General features: G+C 41.5%; 3 protein-coding genes across 3 annotated transcripts; all 3 read left to right on the forward strand.

Annotated features, from left to right (window-relative positions):
- Nucleotides 1-2,254: 2,254 nt before the first annotated feature.
- Nucleotides 2,255-10,829, forward strand: cdc16 (cell division cycle 16 homolog (S. cerevisiae)). The gene is made up of 18 exons (XM_068746297.1): nt 2,255-2,302; nt 2,494-2,548; nt 2,829-2,926; nt 3,181-3,219; nt 3,310-3,450; nt 3,550-3,709; nt 3,811-3,905; nt 4,369-4,502; nt 5,010-5,089; nt 5,209-5,258; nt 5,338-5,411; nt 5,525-5,650; nt 6,313-6,465; nt 6,782-6,845; nt 6,961-7,022; nt 8,617-8,752; nt 9,723-9,813; nt 10,154-10,829. Exons 1-18 carry the CDS (start codon nt 2,255-2,257, stop codon nt 10,405-10,407), a joined length of 1,860 nt encoding a protein of 619 aa, XP_068602398.1. The 3' UTR covers nt 10,408-10,829.
- A 1,017-nt stretch (nt 10,830-11,846) lies between these two features.
- upf3a (UPF3A regulator of nonsense mediated mRNA decay) lies at nt 11,847-16,714 on the forward strand. The gene is made up of 10 exons (XM_068746637.1): nt 11,847-11,984; nt 12,898-13,004; nt 13,105-13,211; nt 13,397-13,495; nt 13,611-13,721; nt 13,832-13,887; nt 13,983-14,141; nt 14,239-14,372; nt 14,757-15,060; nt 16,526-16,714. Exons 1-10 carry the CDS (start codon nt 11,847-11,849, stop codon nt 16,712-16,714), a joined length of 1,404 nt encoding a protein of 467 aa, XP_068602738.1.
- Nucleotides 16,715-19,371: 2,657 nt separating this feature from the next.
- p2ry8 (P2Y receptor family member 8) lies at nt 19,372-20,746 on the forward strand. Its single transcript, XM_068746700.1, has 2 exons — nt 19,372-19,664; nt 19,978-20,746. The coding sequence occupies exons 1-2, from the start codon at nt 19,372-19,374 to the stop codon at nt 20,744-20,746; spliced, it is 1,062 nt and encodes a 353-aa protein (XP_068602801.1).
- The last annotated feature ends 370 nt before the right edge of the window (nt 20,747-21,116 follow it).

Below are 21,116 nucleotides of genomic sequence, written 5' to 3' on the forward strand. Positions count from 1 at the left end.
AGATGAAGAATTGTGATATGAAGACCTGGTAAGACTGAAGGGGCAAAGACCGACTTTGTTAACATAATGTTAGATAACTCTTGGATACTGTTGTGTGGGCTTCCTTGTATGTGGGATTGTTTATTAGTGTTTTGTCTTGGCAGCACTTTGACACACCAGGCATATCAACCCCTCCTTCCCACTGGAAGTAAATACCTGCAACAGAAATGGGACATAGCGTCACATGAATTACATCGAGAGAAGGTGAGGATAAACATGCACTTTGTTTTATCGTACTTCTGCAATTAACTTCTATCCTTCTTCAGTTCCCATAAGCTTATCTACTCAATGCTTAGTGCAAATCTGTGTGTTTTGTCTTCTCTCAAGGTCACATCAACAAAGTCAACTATAAACACAAAGCCACCAAAATCCTATAGTCACCTGTCAGTCAAGCCGAAGAAACTGAAGGTTCCTGTTTTATATGTAATAATTTCACCTCAGCTTACATCGTGTCACATGAGTTGGAGAATGATTATTCAGAAATAGAAATAGAAATAGAAATAGAAATAGAAAGCCTTTATTGTCATTGCATAGTAGATATACAACGAGATTCAGTGAGGAAACTGTCCAGAAAGTGTCAGACTATGCGAAATTAACTGCATATTAAACACATTGAAACACATTAAACATATTGATCTACCATTATTTCAAGGTAGATCAATATCTTGTTAAATCTGTGGTGAGAAAAATAATTTATAATATGCAAATATCACAATTATAGAATGATTAGGCAATGTTTAGTCAGAAGGCTTACTCAAATGTAAATACTGCCTGTATTTCTAATCATATTTTGTTGTATTAAGCTTGAAGAAGAAATGAAAACAAAGATTGAGCGAGAAAACAGTAAGTTGAAGGAGAAGATATCAAGAATCATGAGGACAACTGGAAGAGTCGACAATAGGAATTATTGTGACAAGAAAAGGTTAGTTGAGGTTATGGCAGGGCAACAATGTAATTATATACATGTAAGCCAGGCATCAGGTTGTATTTCCAAGAAAGAAGGGGAATCTTGAAACTAAAAACCCTTCTGTAAAGGCTGTGTTTATTCTTCACTGTAGCCTTGGCAAGGAGAAGCGACAGGTGGAGTTGTTCCGTATCACCAAGGAGAATCAAAAGCTCCTGTATCATCTAAACCAGTGCAAGCCTCACTATAATGTGAGGCAATGGCATGAGGACTGGCTCAAAACACTCATGGTGATGGACAGCATTGCACGTTACCCACGAGGAAGTGCAAAGCTGCAAAAGGTCAACCAGTTTTTCTATTTCTTCTTAATATTACAGCTGTTGTAGTATTGCAGAACATTGACATCCTTAACAGTATAATGCGATCCTTACTCCACAATAAATATTATGTTATATTTTTATTATATATTATTAATGTGTCAATAACAGGGGCAACAACAACCCATGAAAAAGTGCAGTGATTTTGATAAAGGACAAAATACCACTGCAGAGGAAGCCACACACAACCTTGAAAGCAACAAACCCTACTGGAATGGAAAGACTGATGAAAATGAAGAAAGGGGACTGAAACAAGCAAAAGCTGACAGAGTGACATAACCTTCCCTCAAACAAATGTACCTAAGAATTCAATCTCACAACGTACAACTATAAGTCAGCTTTTCATACAACTGAAAACCCTTTGAGTTTTTGTTCCTTCCCTCTCTCCTGAAACACCCAAGCATAAACTCGCAGAGAACGTCTTCTTCCTTTGGCTAAACTATGTTCTGTGTTAGTGCTTGCCTCAAAGATAATACATAGTACCTCTATAATCTCTGGTAATAAATGTATCTAAAATTGTGAAGTATTTTTTTTAGACCACCTGCGATGCATTTTCGAGCGCTATACTTCTGTGGGAGATGTCATTCAAAAAGACAGTGGCAATCTTTTGTAATATGTACCTCTGAAAACCACAAATAAAACACAATGAACAAATGTAAGTTAACAGATGTGGATGCAGTATTTTTTATTACTGTTATTTTACAGTTGCCCATATGTTTAATGAGTCAAAAAACGTTGTACTTAATACGGAACTATAAATCCAGTAGGTGTTTCCTTACGGCACAAAATTACAGAACACCAGCTACAGAGAGAAGCCGCGGATTTGATCATTTGATTTTACGCAGCTAGCGAGTCGGCGAACACTTGGCACATTGATTGTGCTTCCTAGGATGACGCGCTTTTTATAGCCGGTATAGTAATTAAACGGGTCAAAATGAACCTCGACAGGCTTCGGAAGCGGGTCCGACAGTACATTGACCAGGTAAGAGATAACTTCCTTGAGACTACGTGCTGCTAGCTAGCGCTAGCTTCAGAGCTAACCTGGCATCAGTGGGAACAAACGCCCATAGATCGCCGGCCAGACTACCGAAATGCTGTTATTGTGGTAAGACACTCGTAACTAAAGCATATATATAAATAAAGAGCGTGTCTTTTTGTTGTGTGTGTTCCCAGCAACAGTATCAAAGTGCTCTGTTTTGGGCCGACAAGATAGCATCCCTTTCTCATGGTAAGATGGTGCTGTATGTTCTGTATAGTAATAGCCGGACGATGCTATCGCTTATATTACCTAAAGATATGAATCTGTTTTATTTGACGGGAGAATGATCCTCTTTTGTTCTGTGCATGCTATGTGTAGCACTGTAGCGTAATAACGGGGGATAAAGCCATAGCCACGACCACACAAAGCTATGGTGGTCTTCAGTGATACTCTCTGACGTCATGGTGGTCTTGGGTGATACTCTCTGACGTCACGCGGTGATGATCGTACCTCTTTGTCTGACACGCAGAGGATCCGCAGGATATCTACTGGCTAGCTCAGTGCCTTTACTTGACCTCACAGTACCACAGAGCCTCCCATGCCCTCCGTTCACGAAAACTTGACAAGGTAATTGCGTTTTATGCCGAGTATAAGTCGACAATACACGGGAATCGCAACTGTATGTGCCGCAGGGGAGTGAGTCAGTCTTTCTGAAGCTCAAAAAACAATGTGAAGGGTTTTTGTTGTATTTGAAATGTCCTCCTGCTGCCTGCAGAGGGTCCTTTATGTGTAGTGAGATGTATCTGTCTATATATTTAGAGATAATGATCTGTCTTATTTCTGTCTGTAGCTTTGAGTAATGGCTGTCTTCTTGCACACAGTTTTATGGTGCTTGTCAGTATCTCGCTGCTCGGTGCCATGTAAGTAACTGGAGAATCCATTCTAGGACGGGTTTAATTTACAAGTTATAGTCAAGAGAATCCACTGAGACATCTTAATGTTTTGTCTAGTATGCTGCCAAAGAGTTTCAGCAGGCTTTGGACATCCTGGATGCAGAGGAGCCCGCTAGTAAGAAGCTTCTAGACAGAATTGAGAAGGAGGACGCTGGAACACCCGGGCCGGCTAAGGATTGGGACATGTCCCCTGCCTCTGTACGTTTTATAATAACAGAAAGTAGTATGATATTGTGGACATTGGCTTAAGACTCAGTTTCTTTTCCCCTTTTTCATCTGTGAAAAAAAAACAATCAGATCAACAGCTCCATCTGCCTCCTGCGGGGTAAGATCTATGATGCAATGGACAACAGGCCATTGGCCACTTCTAGCTACAAGGAGGCCTTGAAACTTGATGTCTACTGCTTTGAGGCCTTCGATCTTTTGACATCACACCACATGTTGACTGCACAGGAAGGTGAGGCTGTGGAAATGGTGACGATGATTCATTTTCCCCTCAAATTATATACATTTATAGAGTGCCAGCATATGTGAAATGTGTTGATCTTATTTCAATAGAGAAAGACTTCCTCGACTCACTTCCGCTGAGTCAACAGTGTACGGAGGAAGAGGAGGAATTGTTGCACTTCCTGTTTGAAAATAAGTTAAAGAAGGTGAGGAGGCTTTGTATTTAGTTTTTATTATCTAATCACTTCTACCGAGAAGATTTAGCTGATTTGTATTTGCTTTAGACAGATTGTTGTTGCATTGTTCAGAGTTGTCAAAAACACTTTGTGAATTGCTTGTTTGAAGCAACTGGATTTCTATTTAGGGTTTGAAGATGTTTCAAATATCATCCAAGAGGCCTCTTGGTGAAGATGCCCACCGACTTTCATTGGCACACTTTTGCAGAGGATGTTACTCAAAATAAACGCCACATCAGAGGAACATTAGAAATGTAGTTCTATTTGTAGCCAGTCCCAGATGCAACCGTCTCTCTTGTCCTTTAATTTGAGTCTGTAGAGCGCCAATTACCAAATAATGCTTTCAAGTGTTGCACACCCTCATTTGTCACTACTTGACTCGTTTTTATTCAAAACTGTTGTCACTTGTGCCGTTGTCTCTTCTCCTCTGCAGTATAACAAGCCGAGTGATTTGGTGATACCAGAGAGGGTCAATGGTCTTCAGGACAACTTGGACGTGGTGGTGTCTCTTGCTGAAAGACATTATTATAACTGTGATTTCAAAATGTGCTACAAACTCACGTCAACGTAGGTGTCTTTATCTGTAATTTAATTGCTTTTATGAATCGCATTCATCAAATTGCTCTTCAAATGATGTAGTGATGCATAAGCAGCTTGTAATGTTTGCCTACATGCACCAGTTAACAGAGACAGACCTCACCACTACATGTGTAGGTCTCCTTACTCTGCAATGTTTCCATAAGACTCGTATCTTATCTGTACCAGAGGAAATGATTTGGTCTAATGCATATTTGTGGCGTCTGTGTAGCGTAACAATCAAATGAAAATCTATTAGGTTATTTATTTATTCTTTAGTAATAACAGATTTTAATGTCTCACATGTATTAACATTGTCATGATTTTCGTTCTTATTTTTTTCACTGTTTAGATGCAGAAGTAGGAATCATTTGTTCTAAGTATGAAAATGCATCTAGTTTCTACGTGAAGCTGTTTATTATGCAGACTTTTCCAATTTACCTGCTTTAAAAAACAATGTGCAGCATAATTTAAAGCGGCTTGGATATCGTATCCTAGGGTGATGGTTAAAGATCCCTTCCATGCCAACTGCTTACCCGTCCACATCGGAACTCTGGTGGAACTAGGAAAAGCAAATGGTAAAATGACCCCACCCCCACCCCCAAGACTGCAGAGCTTGATTGCCTGGGTCATCTGCATAATCAATAACGTGTTAATTTTGCTCAGTTGTAACTTTTCAATCCTTCTTTCCCTGCAGAGTTGTTTTACCTCTCGCACAAACTCGTAGACTTGTATCCCAACAATCCAGTAAGTTTTGCTGCACAGGTGTTACGCTATGTTTACACATTTTGCAGTGTGTTTTAACCACATACAAACCTTTAACCAGGTGTCTTGGTTTGCCGTTGGGTGCTACTATCTAATGGTTGGCCATAAAAATGAACATGCTCGGCGTTACCTAAGGTTTGTATTTGCACCCTCAGAAGGGGAAGAGCGTCCTGTTTGAGGCCACATTACGGGCCGTTTATATTTAGCTCGAGTTGACCGACATATTGTGTCTTGTATTTCTCCTGTAGTAAAGCCACCACGCTGGAAAGGACTTATGGTCCTGCCTGGATTGCTTACGGACATTCGTTTGCAGTGGAGAGTGAGCATGACCAAGCTATGGCTGCCTATTTCACTGCTGCCCAGCTGATGAAAGGGTAAGGACAGCAGTCCTCACCTCATTATGTGTGTCAGTTTAATACAGATTTACATTTTCTCCGGTCAAAAACATAATTTGGGAGCTTAAATTGAACAATACTTCCTTTGACAGTTTTTATACACAGGTAAACACAAACCGGAATGTGAAGATATACTTTTATATCTTCACCTACATTGCGGGGTACTCCTTAGAAATTGTAAGAACCTCATGTTGAAGGGTAAAGTTAAATTGTGATTTAGTGGAAAATTCCTTGATGACATTTTCTGGGAATGTTGCCAGGAACAGATGATTATGGTACATTTTGTTGGAGATCCTGGATTATGGATCACTTTGATATCTTTGTTAACATTGCAGCCAATGGAGCTTCAAAATGCGTTCCTCAATATCTCGGTTAATTATTGACCGATGTTTATGGAATTTGACACAGTCATGTAGGGTGGAGATCTCTATCTCGCCACTGATTTCCATCTGGATTCCATTTGGATTGCGCATATTATCTCGATCTCCGGTCCAGAATGCGGTCAGGACGAAATATTACATATTAACATTAAAACTCCATTTGCGGATTCAAAAATCAGTTAAAAATACACATCAACTCCGATTCAACTTTAAGATTTACTTAATCAAAAGAGTGTGTGTTCTGTTCTACCCTCTATTCAGGTGCCACTTGCCCATGCTCTACATCGGCCTTGAGTACGGGCTGACCAACAACTCCAAGCTGGCCGAACGCTTCTTCAGCCAGGCGCTTAGTATTGCTCCAGAGGATCCATTTGTCATCCATGAGGTGGCAGTCGTTGCCTTTCAAAACGGAGAGTGAGTCATGCAGTCACACGTGCATACAACGACACTACTTTGACAAGGGTATCAGCAGGTGGTAATTGTTCTCGTTTTATTTTTAGGCTATTTTTTGTTGGTTAAGATGTCTTTTGTGAGTGTGAACTGTGTATGCTGTTTTTGTATTGGCTGTATTAGAATTCTACAGCCAAGATTATATATATATATATCTTGTATATTATATATTATCTTGTAGTCCTAAAAATGACACTAAGGTTTCACACCCTGATTTGTGGATTATTTCAACGCAAACTCGAAGCGCTGTTAGAAATTCTATTCACATCCTCTGTTGTAGCTGGAAGATGGCAGAGAAGTTGTTTCTTGATGCAATGGAGAAGATCAAAGCCATAGGAAACGAGGTAACAACTTATTTATTAAATGCAAAGTATAAATGTGACAAATCTTCAGAACATGACCATTGTTTTTTTGCAATTATCTTATGATTTTTTTCATGTATTTGTCTTTAAAATTAAGGTCACTGTGGACAAATGGGAGCCTTTGTTAAACAACTTGGGTCATGTGTGTAGGAAATTAAAGTAAGTATGAAGCCAATTCTATTTTGCAGTTTGTTTTAATGAATGAGCAAACTTGACTCATCCCAATACAATAGTGGATGCTAGTATTGTAGCTCTGGTGCTTTGTAAATGGGAGGGTGAATATAGTCAGTCCTTCAGGAGTTTACTTTGGAGTAACTCGACTACTTTCTTCATTCCCCTTATTAGTTTTTTTTGTGCTGTCCTGTTATGAATAATATTCAAAGATGTGCTCAATCCAAGTTTTGTTGCAGTCGTCCATCATAGGTCGGACGCTCATCCAACATTCATGAAAAGCCCTTGAATGAATAATGCACGGCCAGCACTTAGTAGTTATAAGGGTATTGTACGGTGTACTACACAAGTGATGAACGTTTATTATTTTGTTGTGTTGCAATCTTTGCCCGCTACATCTCAAACCAACCTCGGGGGTCGCTACACGCTTGTCAAAATAGCTATTGTAACCGAGGTCTTTCCTACTTTGGCTGTAATCGTCTGCTGAAATGATCGTCTTTTATATCTGTGCCTTTCTCTGTCTCTGAAAACAATGAGCTCGACTCCATCTGCGATTATGAATGTAGGGCTGTGTAGCAGTGGAAGGATCCTCCAGGCGTTAATGGCCCTTTTTTAATACGTTAAATATTTTCTTTGTTTTGATTTTCTGGTCACGACACGATTATATTAGTTTGTACCTGTGTCGCTGACAAACTCGGTGTCTGTCAGCGTAATCATGTCCAAAATGGAGGACATGTTTGTTTATTGTCACTCAAGTTGTCTGCTACAAAGCAAATTCAGTCACTCCCGTCATTGGCGCTCGAATCATCTTCAGACTTTAATTACATTTCCATATTCCATTAAATAAATGTTGCATTCACTGTAGAGCATTTAATAGTTTTAGCCTCATTTTGCTAACTGCAGCCCCGACCGTGTCGAACTGAAGGAATCGTTATTTTTGCCTTGTTTTATATCTTGCTATATATTAGAAATTTAATTGGTTTGCAGGAAATGCCTTTGTATGTTTACTCTGTTTACATATGTAGTGCAAGTTACCATGGTAATACCCCAGTAAGAAGTTAGCCGCTGAGGATCAGCTCTGTATCCTGTGTCTTAGTACGGCTTTCAGTTCTACATGCCGGCAAAACAATAGCAGCAAAAAGATCTTGACTCACAAGGAGTGATGGATGTGCTGTTTGTACCTGAACTTAGATTTTGCTAATCAGAATATTAACTGTTTAACTTGTAATCCATAAAAATAATAAACAGCCTGTATGAAGGCAAGTTCTTTATAACGGCACACAATGCCTGGATGACACCTTTTTAAGATGTAGATGTAATTCCGTTCCTCGCCTGTAGATGGCATGGTTGTTGCTCTGACAGCAGTTTTTCTGGGTGTATCAAATCAAGTACTGTGGTCTTGCACATACAGTACTGTTACTTGTGATATATTTGTATGTACACAAAGAAAAGTCCCAGCTGGAAATGAAATCTGAACCTTGCTGTGAACAGTTCCATCTGAAATGTACTTTATGATGAGATGCACTTTGGAACACATCTGCAAAAGCTGCCTTTAAGATTTTCTATTCTGGTGTTTCTACAGAAAGTATGACCAGGCTTTGGAGTACCATCGTCAGGCTCTGGTGTTAATCCCTCAGCATGCCTCCACCTATGCTGCAATAGGATATGTGCACAGCCTCATGGGCGACTTTGAGAGTGCCATTGACTACTTTCATACGGTAAAGTGAATTTTCTTCATTCTGTTTGAGTTAATTTATTGCATAAAAACAGTGAGTATTGAACATGAACACTGCAGGGGCATTTAATCCTCCTCTGAGAGGGAAAGACATAAGAGGAGTATCATGGAAATCAGTGCTTTTCAGCAAGAGCAAATTCGTTTACGTGAAAGGTTTTTTTAATTAACCAACAATCACTTTGTAAAATAGAAGAACACAGGAGATCACAAGACTTCTTAGGGTCAACGGTCTGTTTTTAGATTGAATTAAATGGTACTCATAGCCATTAGACCATAAAACATGTGCAAGGGCTGCAAATTCCATTACCTCACATTGTATTATTATTTAGAGTGTTTATTATTCACCATGAAAACACACATGGATCCATTCGACTTTTGGTATAGAGAAATAATTGGTTTGTAATTGTGTGTGTGTGTGTGTGTGTGTGTGTGTGTATATATACACACAACCTTTCAAAAGTTTTTGAAAGTTAATTTTTTCCCCAATGATAACTTTAAACTAATCAGAAATACACTCTATACATCGCTAATGTGGTAAACGACTATTCCAGCTGCAAATGTCTGGTTTTTGGTGCAATATCTGCACACAGTCGGTGCATCGAGGCCCATTTCCTGCAACCATCACTCCAGTGTTCTAATGGTACAATGTGTTTGCTCATTGCATCAGAAGGCTAATGTTAGCAAGCTGAAAACAGTTCAGCTGGTTGGAGAAGCGATGAAACTGAACTTCCTTCGTCTGGGTGACCCCAAACCTTTGAACGGTTGTGTGTGTGTATATATATACATTTTATGACACAAACCATTAAGGGTTGAGACATTGTTTTTTTATTTTATTGTTGCATGAATACATGAGGGCGTTGTCTAAGAAAATCTTGCATCTGCTTTCATTGGTTGATGGATATTTTTCAACAAATAAGAAATGCTTGAAGCTGATTTGGTTTCTTTTCATGCAGGCACTTGGACTTAAAAGAGATGATACGTTTTCTGTGACGATGCTCGGTCATTGCATTGAGATGTACATCGGTGACACAGATGCCTACATAGGTAGGATTACAGCGACTACACTCTGGTTGAAGAAAGATGGTTTGAAGTGTTAAGTGTTTAGTAGTTACAAAGTCTCAGCTAGGTAAGAATTCAAGTTTAGTAGTAGTACTTGATGTTGTCAAATTTCTTCTTGCCCTGACAGTATGATATTGTAGTTATTACATATGGAAGAGTAAATCCCTCAGATTATTCTTTACAAATGACAAACTTTGAGAATAACTTGACCTTTTGCAGAAAACGAAAACTTCCAAATCCAAAAGAATCTGTGCTGAGATACTACGAGCCTCGTCGGCCATACATTTCCTTTTGTGACTGATATCTCTCGTTGGTTTCCACCCAGGCACAGACATCAATGACAAGGTGCGTGGCAGCTTGAACACTCCAGCGCTGATGAAGATGCTGAACACAGCAGAGCCCGGCGACCTTGTAGCCGCGCCGAGGTTGGAAGACACGAGCATCGCATCCTTGGAAACGCCACTGCCCAATCAGGACAAGATGATGCTGGAGACCCCCCTGCGGCTGTCGTTAACCCTGGAGTGTGACATGTATGAGAGTGATGTGATGTTAGACACCCTGTCAGACACCAGCACGTGATCTAATCCCGCCAGGAGGGAGGACCTAGCAGCAGGTTGGTGGAGGTGCACGTCCGAGCCCGGGACGACTGTCGTAAACCAAAGGCTGCCTGGGGATCCTCCCTCTTGTGCATTGCATATAGGAATGCCATTGTGAACATGAACACAAGCAAGAGAGGTCATTTGTTTACAGCACTTGCTGTGCAACATGAGTGCACTTTGAAAGGGGAATTGACGTGAGCATGGGCAGGTCTATAGTGCCTGCTTGGGGTTTGGACCCTGGGTTTAGGCTGAAGATGCTGGAAACGTGGCCCTCTGACATAAACCAAGGCTGCGCACCTCGCCTCACATCACGAAGACGACAGCCACTCAATCCTGCCTGTGGCAGAAGCCTCTGTTGCTGAACCTGTGGATTTACGCCTTGAATAAAGAGCTAGTAGTTTCAGTCGAGACCTTTCTTGTCAATTCTTATAATATTCCATGCAGTTATTTTAAAACGTAATATCTGCTACTTTGTTTCTCCTTTCTTGGTCTTTTATATTGTATTTGCTGTTGATCATCAAATGTGTCAGCAAAATCCTCGTTAGGTTAGAAATCTGGTGTTACCTTTTAATAAAATACAAAATATACGGAAAGATCAACGAAAATCATCCAGCAGCATAAAATGCTAGCGTGTTTATACAATTCTAGATGGAAAGATGATGCCAGAGGAATGTGTGCTGGTGCCAATAGTGGGGGGGGTGAGCTGATGAGTCATACGATGAAGGGTTTGGATTGTTCTCCAGAGCATATATCAATTTTATGGGGAAAAGTAGTCGAGACTAAGGACAGAAGTAAATGTGAGCAGCAGTTTGGCTTCATGCCGAGGAAGAGTGCCACAGAAACAATGTTTGCGTTGAGACCAGCAATGGAGAAGCACAGGGAAGGTCAGAAGGAGCTGCGTTGTGTCTTTGTAGATCTAGAGAAGGCCAATGACAGGGTGCCCAGAGAGGAGCTGTGGTACCGCATGAGGAAGTCTGGAATGTCAGAGTCGTTCAGGACATGTAGGACAGCAGTGAAGTGTGCAGTAGGAGTGACGGGGGAGTTTAGTGTGGAGGTGGGATTTCACCAGGGTCCAGCAGGTAGAGGAGAATCTAGAGAAGTGGAGGTCTGCTCTAGAAAAGAGAGGAATGAAACAAGTACATGTGTGTGAATGAGAAGATCCCAGGAGGGACAGTGGAGTTAAAAGGAATGGATGTAACGAAGGTGGGTTACATCCAGTGAAAATCACAACCCCCCCCCCCCCCAAGTCAGCTCCACTTTCTTTGTTTTATGTGTGTCGCACCTGTGACAGCGTCCGCCCGGTATTGGGGCAAAAGTCGTGACGAGCAAAGAAGCTGTCTTTTCATAGATTTTATCGCGATATTACTCCACTCTCGCGAGAACACGACACCGACACGAACGAGCTGGAGATGGAGAGAAATGAGGTCTGAAAAGGACCAAATGACCGTGGCCAAGGATAAAAACGTCGAGATACAATTTAGAGAGGTCGCGGGGGAGCAGGAGTGTGTTTCCGGTATACTCAAGCAGAAAGAAGAGAAGAAAGAAGTGTTTACCAAGGTACACGTCTGTCCGAGTGTTTCCGCCGGGCGCTAAACAAACATGGCGGAGCGTGGCGGGAGGCGGGAGGCGGGGCGGCTTCAGCACCGCGGACAGCGACGTGAGCCTCTCAGCTGCACCGCCCGTCATGTTGCAGCTCAGATTTCATTTGCGTCCTGACGTGCGTTTCGTAAACGATGTTAGTGAGCTGAAAATGATTCCCCAAAAACATGTAATGCTGCGTTCAGGCTCCCACACCCTCATTCCCACAGCAGGGAAATGGGTGCCGAGCGTTTGTGTCAGCAGCACGGCAGGTCATGTCTCCTCAGTGGCGTCTTTACCGGCAGGAACGTGTCTCATGTTTAGCCGATGGGTCGATCAAGCAGTGAAGGATTGTGTTAAGAGTGCTTAAAGCCATATGACGTAATGACGTCTTCCTTGCAGTGGAATAAAGAAGTGATGGCGCTAAAAGAGAGAGAGAGAGAGAGAGAGAGAGAGAGAGAGCCTCGTTGTAAGCCCCCTCGCTATGTAGAATGACGTTTCTATGTAAACAACACTCGCTTTTCCTGCTCCCCGCAAACGTCTCACTTCCGCGTCAAACAGTAACAGGAAGTTAAAAGTGAAGTAAAGTCTTTTGGGTTTTGAAAGATCATAAATCACTCATGCTGAGGACTACGCCCTGTTTTACTATTTCCTTTACATTCAAACGTTCTCTGTACTTTGAGCATCATTCGAGATGCATCTTCCCAAAAATTCTTCCTTATATTTAATATATTTTATACGCAAGAAGCTTTAGAATCTGCACTACGATTCAAATGAATGTTCTGTCAGTCTGAACTCGACTAGAGTTTAATAGCTGAACCATTCCTTTAATTATTGATTGTCTGAACGGCCTGTTTTAATGAATGAACACCAAGTGAGTGACTCCTTTCAGGTGGTGCTTCGAAGACTTCCACCCAACTTATCAAAAGAGCAGCTGGAGGAGCAGCTCAGTCCACTCCCATCCTATGATTATTTTGAGTTCTTTCAAGCTGATCAAAGGTAATCATGAACTCTTTTACCGAATCAATACATGATTTATACTATCTTAAAATGCTTATTGCAGAATGGTTATGGTTTCTCCCCATTTCTTTTTCCGCAGTCTTTACCCCCACCTGTTCTCCAGAGCATATATCAATTTTAAAAACCCTGAAGACATCCTGCTGTTCAGGGACCGATTTGATGGCTATGTCTTCATTGACAACAAGGGTATTGCTTCATATTGTTTAATCTCAGTTGGCTTTTGTTCCTAGTATGTTGGTGATGAACAATCTGTTCCGCTAGAATAAATGCAAACAAATCCGTTTGTTTTGTAGCTGCAGGCTGAATTTTATGCACGCATCATCTGGCTGCTAGTTTGTTAAATGTTTTTTTTTATCTCAATATTTGCTCAGGTCAGGAATATCCTGCAGTGGTTGAGTTTGCCCCCTTCCAGAAAATATCCAAGAAGAAGCTAAAAAAGAAAGATGCCAAAACCGGCAGCATCGAAGAAGGTACTGGAGCTTGTAAACATATTCGTGTTTATCGATTTAAGATATACTTAATTCTATTGGAGAAATATTTTGGTTATTGCTTTGAATATTCACGTTGGTAATTAAAATCTCTCAGATCCAGAATATAAACGGTTCTTGGAGAATTATTCCTGTGATGAGGAGAAGTCTATGGCCAACCCTGAGACACTGCTGGGAGAAATAGAGGCCAAAACCAGAGAGCTCATCGGTGTGGTTCCAGATACAGAGACAATTATTTCCCTGTCAATCACATAATGAATGTCAGTATTCAGATATGTCTAAGACGCTACTTTCATTCTCCCTTTGTCATGGATTCAGCCAAACGGACAACACCACTGTTGGAGTACATCAAAAATAAGAAAATTGAAAAACAGGTCAGAAAAAGAAATACATCAAAGCGAAGACAATAGCTTCACATTGTGGTAAAATAGAAAGAATCTTGTCTGATTTGCTGCATATTTATTTACAGAGAATAAGAGAGGAGAAGAGAGAGGAGAGGAGAAGAAGAGAGCTTGAAAAGAAACGGCAGAGAGAGGAAGAAAAGAGAAAGCGGCGAGAGGAGGAGAGGCGCAAAAGGAAAGAGGCAGAGAAGCAGAGGAAACTGTCTGAAAAAGACATCAAATTTAAGGTAAGTGTGCAAGTAAAGAGCTTCACAGGATCTGTTGGAATGGTGAAGCTCGTCTTTGTGGATTCTATTGTCTTACGTTATTTCTGCAATGCTGTAGCTCCTGAAGAAGAGTGACAAGGATGATGATGCGGACTCAGACCGAATGAGGGACAAAAGTGACGTTGGGGAGACAGACAGAGGAAAATGGGAGAAAGCTGGAAGCCAGACGAAGTCAAAGGACTCCAAAGAAAAGTAAGCACTGCGGAAGCTTCTCTGGAGCAACTTCCTGTCCCCGAGTGTCGAATGAAACAATACAAATTTGGTACCACTTATTCATTTCATTTACTCGAAGACAGTGGCTGATCTAGAAAGTAGATTAATTCTGCAATGCAAATAAAGTAACTTACAGCACAGATCTTAGTTTTCAGGTCTAAATGTTTCTTTAAACGAAGACAATGTCACGTTTTACAAACTTCAGGTGAACTGATAGGAAGTATGTCGTTTACTTCTCACCTATCGGTGAACTCATTTTAAAGGCGAATAATCATCTGTATGTTACGGTAGAGGGAACTTCCGTGATCACAACGTTTCTGGTAACCATGAATTTCCCAACTGTGCAATCTCCACCCTGACCAGCAGAGGTCAGCAGGAGAGCGACAAAGAGCAAAGAGAGCAACACGGCCGCAGACAGAGAGAAAAAGATCACAGAGTCAAGGATGAGGAGAGGAAAAGACAGCGACACCACTATGAGTTTGAAAAGTTCATGCGCCGCAAAGATGAGACTAAATGGGGGAAGGGCTACTGCCAGGACCGAGCCAAGAAAGAGGGACACCATCATGGCTATTCGTACTGTCCCGACAGCGGAGACAAACTGGGACAGGAAGATATGGATGACCTGGGTAACAGGAAGGAGCGCCTCAGAAACAAGGTGAGCGAGAAGGTGAGCATGAGCTGACAGGAAACTCATTTCTTTGTCTTTTGTGATATACTGTAGATGTCTTTGTGCTTTTTTGATGTTGTCCTTCTGGTTGTCTCAGAGGAACAGAATGTCTTTGCTTTCAGTGTTTTTACACAATGAAGAGAAATGCCTTGATCTATTACTTGAAAATCTTAAAGCCAGCATAAAGAAGCATTCCATTTATTCGTATGTAACCGCATCATTGGATGCGCAAAAGATTCATAGAAACTCCACAGTATTTTTTTTTTGTCACATGAAAATAGCAGCGCGTTCCTTTCTGTCTGAATTTATGCCCATCTTTATTTAAGCAGTAATAAAAACAAAGAGATAAAGTGCAAGCATCATAAATGTCTCGGGTGACACAGCTGGACTATATCACATTTTAGACAACTGGTAGTTATGGCGTCTCCCATCAGCACTGATTACAGCAGTAGTCGTCCGACACATGGACCGTTATGATCTGTGATGATGTCATCATGTGGAATGACAGCCCCCTGTCCAATCAGAGTTGCTGCTGACTCTGGAAGATGTTCACTTTCACCCACTAAACCAGGCATGGGCAAACCCAGGCCCGGGGGCCATATGCGGCCCGTTGGTCTTTTTAATCCGGCCCGCCAAACTTGTCCAAATTATATCATTAAATAAAATTGTATTATAATTAAACCTCATTCATTTGACCTTTTCCCTGTAACGCTACCTGTAAAAGGCCAAATCCTTTAATGCAATAGCTTTCATGTGTCATTTATATTAGCTCACACAAACACTCCTTCCATCTGTTCTTGGTCCGGCCCCTCTGTCAAATTTTAGAACCTATTGTGGCCCACGAGTCAAAAAGTTTGCCCACCCCTGCACTAAACACTGGCAATTCCAGAACCTTGATGCTATTCTCATCCAATCTTGACATCCAATGACCGCAAAAAGAGTTTAAATCCCTCAGCTCAAAACTGCACTATGCCTTAGATGAGTCCTTTTTTTGTTCGTACATGCCTGTTGTCAGTGGTCGACCGGGGCACAGGTAATCTGTTGTTGTTCCTGTCCCACATCGTAGCAGCGTGGACACATGCCAACCGGGGAAGGTGAGAAATCTATGACGTTACAGGTGATGTGTGGATCTATGAGGTCCACACATCAACAGAAAGATCCAACCATTTTACCAGATCACTGCTGGAGATGAAGGGCTAGTTAGATGAATGGAATTTTTCCCAATGTATGAAACCGAAAAAATACAAATAAAATGTTTGAGTTTTAAGCAAGTTCACCAGGTCTTATCTTGTGTGCGTATTTCAACAAATCTTTATAGCGAGCTAACACAACTGAAGCGGACGCGGCAGAATGGCTGAAACACACTGAGAATGCTGATCAGTGCTGAACTTCTCTGCAATGATGGATTGTTTCCTGTTGTGTGACGCTTGGGTCTCCATGTCCCGGCTTTCTGCTCCGTCTGCAGGATCGTCCGGCCATGCAGCTCTACCAGCCGGGTGCACGCAACAGGAAGCGCATGAGTTCTGCAGGCAAAGGCTATGACTGCGTACCTGCGGGCCACTCACCTGAACCTGGCACAGACCACTGCTACGAGGTCATCACTCTGGCATCAGGGGTGGAGAAAGAGTTCGAGAAAAGCAAAGATGAACAATGAGCCGTCTGGATGTTGTAAAAGGATTAGTTGGATATCAATTAACTTAAAAAAAACCCCCCAATGTACTCAACTGAAAGGGAGAGGAGCTTAAAAAGCAAACAGCAAACCGATCTGCATCGGATGCAGTAAAATTGATAACATTGAATGTTTTTTTGTAAATACTAAATATTTTATCTGTCTCACTGGTACGTAAAAAGGCATCCTGAGGGCATGTGCTGAATTATATATTCATTGAATAAATAAAAATACAGACACCAGGGGCAAACTACTGCGGTCACTTTTATAATAGCACAACTCTCATCTCACACATTACTGTTGTGGTTAAAATTCAAACATTGATATTTTGATAGCATTTTAATCAATCCTGTGGCTCGCTGGTGGTCAGTTTTATGTAAGCTTCCTCCATTAACAGGAAGCAGTCCAGAACCAGTCCTTGTGATCGTCTCATCTTGTTCCTATAAAAGGCAGCTGATGTTTGACCGTTTGAAGACGGCGCCTTTATTCTCTGCAGCGCCTCTTCTTTCTAAGCCTTTGTGGATTCTTCTAAACCTCAATGTCTGCAGAAATCCTACAGATTTTATTCAAACAAACTGAAGCTGAACGCGCAAACAGAAATTTACGAGTGGAAATCCTTTGTGTGTTTGTCATCATGAAGGTTAATGAAGGGAGAGGATTAGAGTTGTCAGGTTTTACTTCTTTGTATGAATCTTTTTAAATTTGATCCATGTAAGGTCATACAATTGACTGAATGACATGTTTGTGAGCAACACTTTGTACAATGATTAACCATGAGCCACAAAGAACATTTGTATAAAGTATTTCCGTTAAATAAAGTAACACAGTTGAAGCAGATAAACGACAGAATACATTTTCTATACTGGGCATGTTTTCTACTGACTCTCGGCTCGATGTTATGGAAAAGACACAAACATTGATGAACTAAGTCTATCGTACCTCGTGTAACGTGTTCTTTCAGCTGTAGAAGAATAAAGTTCCTCAATCATAAGTTACTGTGTTTTAGACTTTGTGGTTGTCCTCTGACGGTTTGGGAAGGGCAGCACTCCCCATTGCACACAAGAGACAGCTATGAGTCAATGACAGCAACCATGACGACACAGTAATACCACAGCATGTGGCTATACGACATTCAAGCAGAGTTGGACACGGTCTTCCATCCATCCATCCATCCATCCATCCATCTTCTACTGCTTATCCGGGGCTGGGTCAAAGTCTCAGCAGGAATTTTCAAACCTCAGTTGTTTAAAATATTAGTTGTGATCACAATGATACCTGAAGGCAGACTTCTGTAAGTCAGAAACAAGCGTGTAACAGCCCCTCAAACTGTCACCCACATGAAGCAGAACAATCGTAATCAACAGGAAGCCAACAGTAAGCCAACACATCCCGTCAGAGTTCAAATCTAGTGCGCTTGCTTCACTTCAAAACAATTTCATGCAGCACTTTCAGACATAAAGGAGCGTACTCGCCAGCTGAGACAATTCTTCTGATGCTTTAAGCAACATTTAATAGATGCAATTCTAACCTGACCTACGGGTCTCGTACGTAATCACTGCAGCGATATACAATAAGTACATGTGAAAGAAAGTGACACTGGTTGACGAATATGAACCCTAAAGACTTTCCCCAAGTGTGGACTTATAACTTGTATTCCCCTCTGGTTTCAGTCCTTGTATGAGTATGGAAGAGACTGCAGAGGTCATTTGTGAGCTGCATTTAGAGGAACAGGGTAATTCTGCAGGTAATCGAGATGACTGAATGTGTGCATTCACCATGCTGTGACCACATGGGGAGTCTGCAGCATCTGCCTGCAGGGCTTCATTTCATAATGTGGCTGTTATGGCTTTTGGTAGGATAAAATTAGTCACATGATCCGTTTTTGCTCTTCCTCTCTCAGTTCCACCGTAGCTGGTTCAATTCCCACTTCATAATCTGCCCCTGCATCTCTAGCCGGCACGCACATACCAGCCAACTCTGCCCGTGTTCATATAGGTGAGTGTTCAACCAACTCTTATATGTATCAGCAATTATTTTGTCAGCTCCATTTAACTTGAACTTTTACTCAACTTATTCAGTGAATTGATTTCATTTACGTGTTGCCCCCCCCCCCCCCCCCCCCCCAAGTACCTGTCACGCACATGTAAATACCACACAGAGGCCATAGGAACGAACTAAATCCTGTTTATTTATTGTGGTTTCTTTGAATTTTAAATGTCAAATCAATAACTGCATGAATTATGTTGGAAAGGCGAGATTACAATATAAGTCTGTTGATTTCATTTTTCTTTGGAATTTGAAAAACCCTCCCATGAACTCTGCTTAAGATGTTTGTTATATTGTCCTTTTGGAGCTGTTTTTCCCAATCATTTTTGGGTCTTCTTGATGAAACAGCAACTCCCAAGAGTGTACTGCGCATGCAAACTATAACACAATGTACTAAAGCCCCGGTTTTACAACCTGACGTCAAAGATTGCATCAGTGATTTGGGCAAAGTTGTGTTTTAGCTGAAGCCTTATGTCTATTATTTGAAGTATTACGAACCTATTGCATGATATGCTGACATTGAACATCACATGTGATATTTCTTTACATCGCAAGACTAATTTTTATAAAACCTTTGCCATGCAGGTGATGTGATCATGTCAGGGAATTCTAGCAGCATCAAGCTGGACAATGCCACCCTGTCCCTCTTTCAGAATGCAGACACCAGCATTGCCATCTCTGTGATCTACATGATCATCACTGCCGTTAATCTGGCAGGAAATGGCCTTTCCATGTGGATCCTCCTCTTCCACACGGCCCCCATGACTGCCTCCATCATCTTCATGATTAATCTCACCCTCAGCGACTTGTCTCTTGGCATCGCCCTGCCCTTTCAGATCGCCTACCAGCTACAAGGTTATCACTGGAAACTGGGACCCAAGATGTGCAGGTATTCTTTATTATATTGTATAAAAAAATAAAAATATGGAGAAGATGGAAATCCACAGAGACTTCAGAGAAAGATTTCAACTTCTTCACCTTGTTTGTATTTTAGCCACTACTTCTACAATCCGCTAGGTGGAGTAGTTTAACATTTTGGAAATCAGACTCATTTCCAGAGTTGCCAATTCCACTTTTCTTAGAAAGAGCACAATTCATCTTCTCATTTTTCACCTAAATCTTAAACTACTTGTTTAGTTGTCATGTTGTTCAAAGCAGTGACTAAATAAATGCAACGATCTCTTCTTCTGTGCATCCACCAGTCTCCTGACCCTCGTCTTCTACAGTAACATGTACTCTTCCATCCTGACTATGATGGCTATTGGAATTGACCGCTACCTGGGCATTGTCAGACCCATGTATTTCCGACAAAGGAACAGCAAGTCCATTGCGGTCATCAGCGTCCTCGTCATGTGGGGATTGGTCCTGAGCATTCTGTACCCCCTGATGACCACGGACCTGACCTACGACATCCCCGAACTCGGGATTACCACATGCTTTGATGTGCTGAAGCTGAATATGCTCCCCTCTGTATCAGCCTGGGCTGGCTTTCTCTTCAGCATGGCGTTCGTCCTCTTCCTCTTTCCCTTCTGCGTGACAACATTCTGCTACGTCAGCGTGATACGCAAACTATCAAGCGATTGCCAGACAGCCCAAAAAGCAAGAGCGACACGCCTGGCCTTCATTGTTCTCCTGGTGTTCATCCTCTGCTTTGCTCCTAACAACATCCTCCTGTTAACCCATTCTGTGCTGAGGCTCTTCTATGAGAAGTCTGTCTACATGGCCTACAAACTGACTCTCTGTTTTAGCTGCCTCAACAGTTGCCTTGATCCCTTCATTTACTACTTTGCCTCCAAGGATTTTAGACAAAAGATGAGACAAATAATGAATCTGCATAGCTTGAGCAGCGCAGACTCGATAAAGTGGGAGAACAAAGAGAGCTTTTACTCCGCACATTGTCCCAGCAAAGGCCAAAAGAACAGCAAGGCATATTTGATGCCAGACACACCACAGCACAAAGAGCTGGAATAAGGAGAACAGCAAGAAAGAGCCAGATGAGAGAGTGGAAGTAAATACGTGTGACAAGAATCACATGTCAGACTCTTAAAGCATCTTTCCTCCCATTCGATTTAACAATTTTAACCACAGAAGCAATGGACATGCCACAGCTGAGTGTCTTTTAAATAAGTATATATTCGCTATGCACTGGTTTCGTTGATCTCGACATCTTTTCAACTTTGAATCATTTCCATTTTTAAGCTCCACCCCTCCTTGTTTTTATTTTCTGATATTTTATATTATTTTATTACTGGTGGATGAGACTGTGACTGATCTTCTAATGGCTGGTTACACTCAACTCAATTAAAGATGGATCCAGATACAAACGGAGTCTTCCATAAGC

Source organism: Brachionichthys hirsutus, chromosome 12 (genome assembly GCF_040956055.1).
Source record: "Brachionichthys hirsutus isolate HB-005 chromosome 12, CSIRO-AGI_Bhir_v1, whole genome shotgun sequence".
In the NCBI taxonomy this organism is placed as follows: domain Eukaryota; kingdom Metazoa; phylum Chordata; class Actinopteri; order Lophiiformes; family Brachionichthyidae; genus Brachionichthys; species Brachionichthys hirsutus.